Source organism: Penaeus vannamei, chromosome 12, assembly GCF_042767895.1.
Source record: "Penaeus vannamei isolate JL-2024 chromosome 12, ASM4276789v1, whole genome shotgun sequence".
NCBI classification, from domain to species: Eukaryota; Metazoa; Arthropoda; class Malacostraca; order Decapoda; family Penaeidae; genus Penaeus; species Penaeus vannamei.
In genome coordinates, this window is record NC_091560.1 from 12501440 (window position 1) to 12506439 (window position 5000).

The following is a 5000-nucleotide window of genomic DNA, read 5'->3' on the forward strand; positions in this document are numbered from 1 at the left end:
TTATTAGCTTTATACAGTATACATGAGCTTTATACAGCATACATGGGCACCACACAGCTATGCTGCTGGGACCTTACACCTAGGTTTGATAGCACATCTTTCTCATATAAAAATCTTTGTTTACCATAAATACCCCTTGCATTATAATGTCCAAAGTCATTCAAACAGTTAAAAAATTTCTCGATAATGTAATACTCCTTACAAAAACATTAACATAGTAACACATGTATCACACTTGAGTTTCAGAATATGACCCTATGCAGATATGTTGTACCCATGTGATGCCTTTACTGCACTGAGCAAGAATGCACTTTCATTACTTTATATTATTGCTCTCCTGCTTTACAAAAAGCTTGTCAGGAACAAAGACTGAACCACCATTCATATGCCAGATCTCCTTGGACTTTGGCACCTTCTCATAATAACAGATAATCATTTGAAGCAATAACAACACAACAGTAGTACCGTTTACTGTTAATTCACGTGTGGCGAAAGCTTTTGTGGCTGTTTGTTTTTTATTTATTTTTTTATAACCAATGTGCGTGTCCTCATTATGCACTGAGGTTTATACCAACAATCTACTCATCAGCTTAGGTCCTCATTGTTTTGAGCACCCTAATAAATACACTAACAACTTTTTATACCTACATTGTCACTAAAAGTACAGATCACAAGGATTGTTCACTATGTGCCTGGAAGTTTGTCTTTGCTATATGATGTTGGTGCAGGTCACTCGGTCTCTCTCCGTGTTTCATAATAGTACAAAATAGATCAGCTGTGGCGCCCAAGAGCATCAGCGCATGGGCGGGGGCCACCTGCTATTGGAACGAAGTGTCTTTATGAAAGGTGTCAGACTTGTGAAAGGAAGGGCGGTTGCGATTCAAGGGTGAGGGCTGGTCAAGCGAAAGGGCAAAGTTATTCTCACTCTTCGGTCTAGGTAGGTGACCTTTGGCCAGGGCTTGACCTATAGAACCAAGATCGAGGAGGTTATGGTGGTGATGCCGACGACTCTTAAGGCTGGATCTGTCGGCTGGCATCATGGACTCTTCCGAGCTGGTGCCGCCGTCGCCCTGCTCGGTCGCCGCCACGGAGGCCAGGGCGTTCACGATGGCGTTGACCGTCTTGCAGTCGTTGGTCAGGTCCTCTCGATTGCTCACGATCGACGGATTCTTCCCGATCTTGTTTAATCTGGGAGAATAAGAAAGAAGTTGTGAAGAGCCGTTACTTAAGGACTGCTTGTACTTTACCACAAGATGTATAATGTAAACTTAGGTCCCGAAAGCAAGGTCGTTACTAACAGAACATATTTTCACAGTTACGCAGTAGCAATAAAAGCATACCTTTCAGCAGCTACACTCTCCATCGTCCGCCGCATGAGTGGATACGAGTCCAGGACAGTGTTGAAGTGCTCAACGCTGAGGCTGAAGAGGTTGCAGTAGGTCTCCGCCCGGACCGACGCCGTCCGCCGGGCGTTGGTCAGCAGACAGATCTCCCCGAAGTAAGAGCCATCGCTGAGAGAGGTCGCCACTTCGCCGTTGGACATGACAATATCAACAATACCTTCTTGTATAAAGTACATCTTGTTCCCAATGGTACCTTCCTTGATGATAATATCACCTGTATAATGGAAGAATGGTCGTTAGAGGTTGTCCCACTGCAGACTTCGTTACAGCAAAAGCATAAGACCTAGAAATTACCTTAATCTTGTGGATAGCATACTGATCAGTCATTCTTCATGGTCATGCCATAGGGTTGCTTTAAATAAAATATTTTGGGTCTGCTGGTTTAGAACAAAGTGATTTCAAAGGTCCCCTCTGTGCATGAAGCAATAAACATGACAAAAAATATGAATTGAGGAAAGTGAACTGCATGACTGAAGTAGAAGTGAAATAAAAATCAAAAGCTAAAGAACCATGCTCATCTTAAGAATATCTTGATACTCAACAAATTGTTTACTGAAATTCAGAAACTCAGTATAGGAAACTTATCGTAAGATATAGAGACAGTTTTCTGTTCAAAAAGGCACAACATGCAGAGGTCCATGCTTACGAAAACAGTCAGGACAGATGGAAGTTTAGGCGATCTACATGTTACAGCAGATCGAGGAGGTGAGAACCAAGGCAGTGGAATGACCAATGCCAATGCTAAATACGGGGCACAGGATCTACCATCCAGAAAGAAGTTGCTAACCAATCTTCCCCAAACAGTTAACAGAGCGTCTCAGTACCCAGTGCAAATAGGCAGACCTTTTTGTGGGTTTGCATTCTGCGTTTTCATTCATGGTTACTTTCTTGTTATTAAAAAAAATGCATATGATTCTGAGACACCTGTGTAAGAGGCAAGTAATTTCTTTTAGTCTAAAAGTGAAGAACATAAGGTAATTAATATTTACAAGGGTTAATTTCAGACAAATGATCACTCCTATACACACAGTTAATGTGATCAGACTGTTAGGTCCACTCTATGGCGGTGAAATATTACTGGGAGTTCTCTTCCGCACTATCTACAGCCGTAACAACACTCCATTGTCTAGGCCCTTCCTGGGCACAGGAGGTAGCCGCTGCCAGGTAGTGCCACAAGGAAAGGAAACACACTCAGTCAAGTACATACGAGCAGCCACACTGCAGCTTTTCTGCTGCTGTGCTAGCCGCGAGTCCGCAGGGAAGCCGGGGAGCACCTTCAGGTGGAGCAGGCAAACTGAGGGATTGGTGAGGCTACTGGTGACGTTAAGGCCCCCTGTGACTCGCGGCTGTGTGCCATCTTTTTCTACGTGATGCTACACTCGCTGCTCTCGGTGTGGCCCGCAGCCACTACTCTACCTGGTTGGTACACCTCGTATCTCAGCTTGGTAACCACGTCAGTCACAAAGCGTGCATCGGCATTGGCAAAAAATGGCACGGAAGCAACTAAGGCCCTGCAGTTGAAGTTTATCACGTCCTGGGAGGTGATTAAAAACTTCAGATTAGAATCCTACATAAATGACAGCTATGGACTAGGCTAGGCTAAAAATGAAGGCAAGTGAAAGTCCCGACCACACGTAAGGGACTGTGATGATAAAGTGGGTGGGGGTGAGGTCACCATGGAGGAGGCGGGCGCCCTCTCCCTCGACCCACCTCCCTGGGCGCCGCTCTGCTCTCCTGCCTCGTGTCCTGGCCAGGCAGGGGGGAGGGAGGGGGCGCCGCCTTTCAGAGAAACTTGCGTGTGGCTGAGATACGCTGCACCGAACAGTCTGGCCCACTCGGCAAGGCTGCAACTCTCGCTTCGGGAGCTTTGATCCAAAGGGGGAACACGCCTGCTCGGACTGCTCGTTTTGCGTGGTCTTCGAACGGATTTTTACCATGTATTTTTTGGAAAGTCTTGCGTCGTCTTACCAAAAGTGAATTGATCTTTCCGCAATTGAACAATTTTGCGTCGGCATTTTAGGGACTCTACCACAGTTATTAGATCTGACGACTAATTTATACGATGCTATTTTGACGCTGTTGCAAAGCCTGGCCACGCTTCATAGTCGCGCATTCGAAGTTGGCGAAAGGATACTTCCCTCTGTATCTCAATGAAGGCGTATCAAGAGTAACAGTGAGAAATAATCAATCCATTAAGTTGGAAAATGCCCCTGGCTACATGAACTATCATCATATCCGTAAAGGAAACGAAGTGACCACGACTGAATACTCTGGAAAATGACAATGGTCGCGCGATAGTCCGTGGACCCGGCGCAAGGGCGAGCAGAGCGTGTCCCTCGCCCCTGAGTCCTTCCCCTCCCCTGAGACGCCCGCCACGCAGGCCAGACTGTGCAGGAGCTTCGACAGAGACGAGTGGTCGTGCTGCTGCCTAAGGGACACCAACCTGGCAAGAAGACCTCGTATTTAAGTTTTGTGACGACCTCTGAGACGAAGCAAGGTTCGGCATTGGCAAAAAAGGGTACGGACGCCACCAAAGATCGGCAGTTGTAATTGATAACATCCTGCAGGTTGTAACAGATAAGAAAGGGGGTCAGAGGCCGATGGGGTGATAATGAGGAGGATATCAACTTTTTGGACATATCTTGTGAAGCCATCATTACTTAGGATATGAGATTTGGGTTAACCAAAGGCCTGATAAGCATTAAACAAGTGTCCTCAACCTTGACATGAATTTTTGACATATTGCCATACAAAAATAGCTTTATCATAACCAAAAGCTCGTTTAGCTCTTCCAAAGAATTTTGAAATAATGTGCAAACTGGCGTGGTGATTCAAAAGAGAAAAAAACAAAACAAACAGCAGAGTTAGCAAATGGGGAGAAAATAATAAAATAATCTTATTTATTTAACTGCGGGGGAGACACAGAATGTGAGGGGCCATGTGGAGAGGAAGTGTTTCTGAAGTCAGTTGCCAAGAAAGCAGATAATTATGAGCAATATCTTGAGAAAAAAGTCTGAAACAAGGCAAAAGCAAAGTTATGATGGTCTAGAGAAGTATACAAGCTCTAGAATCAGAACTCTTAAATATACACACACATATATATATAGAATATAAAGTTATGATCATGTGAAGGAGATCGTAGAGAATTTAAATAACAAATAGAATATCATAAATGAATGATGATAAATGAAAGAGAGTGTTAAACAGTGAATATAACCTAAAAAGGAGAATTATGGACATGATCTATCTCTAACTCCATTATCACAAAATAAGTAACATCAAAATCAATCAACATGGTTTCAACGTAAACTTTAGTGTGAAAATGCATCTGTAAATCTAAGCCTTTCATCTACTAGACCTAACTTTATTGGTAGGGGAGAAAAGATGTGAAATCATCTGCTCAATATATATCAGATTATGATATAATCTGCACATATTGTGTACATAACTTTGTGCGTGTTGCAAAAAGTGTTTGTTTTCACTCAAGATATGCACACAAAACAGACATAAATTCATACACGAATTGCACACATATTGGATACGCGATTAGAAACATACTTATGGCATCAATCTTATATAAACAAACGCACAAACGGA

The 5000-nt window shown here is 43.6% G+C and overlaps 1 protein-coding gene across 1 annotated transcript in view; it reads right to left on the minus strand.

Moving 5' to 3' along the window:
* The window catches only part of Ih (hyperpolarization activated cyclic nucleotide gated potassium channel Ih), a 66993-nt gene that overhangs the window by 946 nt on the left and 61047 nt on the right, over positions 1–5000 (minus strand). The window contains exons 10-12 of the mRNA XM_070127626.1: positions 2820–2937; positions 1341–1617; positions 1–1188 (exon numbers count right to left, since the gene is read on the minus strand). The exon at positions 1–1188 is cut by the window's left edge and continues 946 nt beyond it. Coding sequence (XP_069983727.1) covers positions 819–1188; positions 1341–1617; positions 2820–2937 — 765 coding nt within the window. The 3' untranslated portion in view covers positions 1–818. The remainder of the gene's footprint in view (positions 1189–1340; positions 1618–2819; positions 2938–5000) is intronic.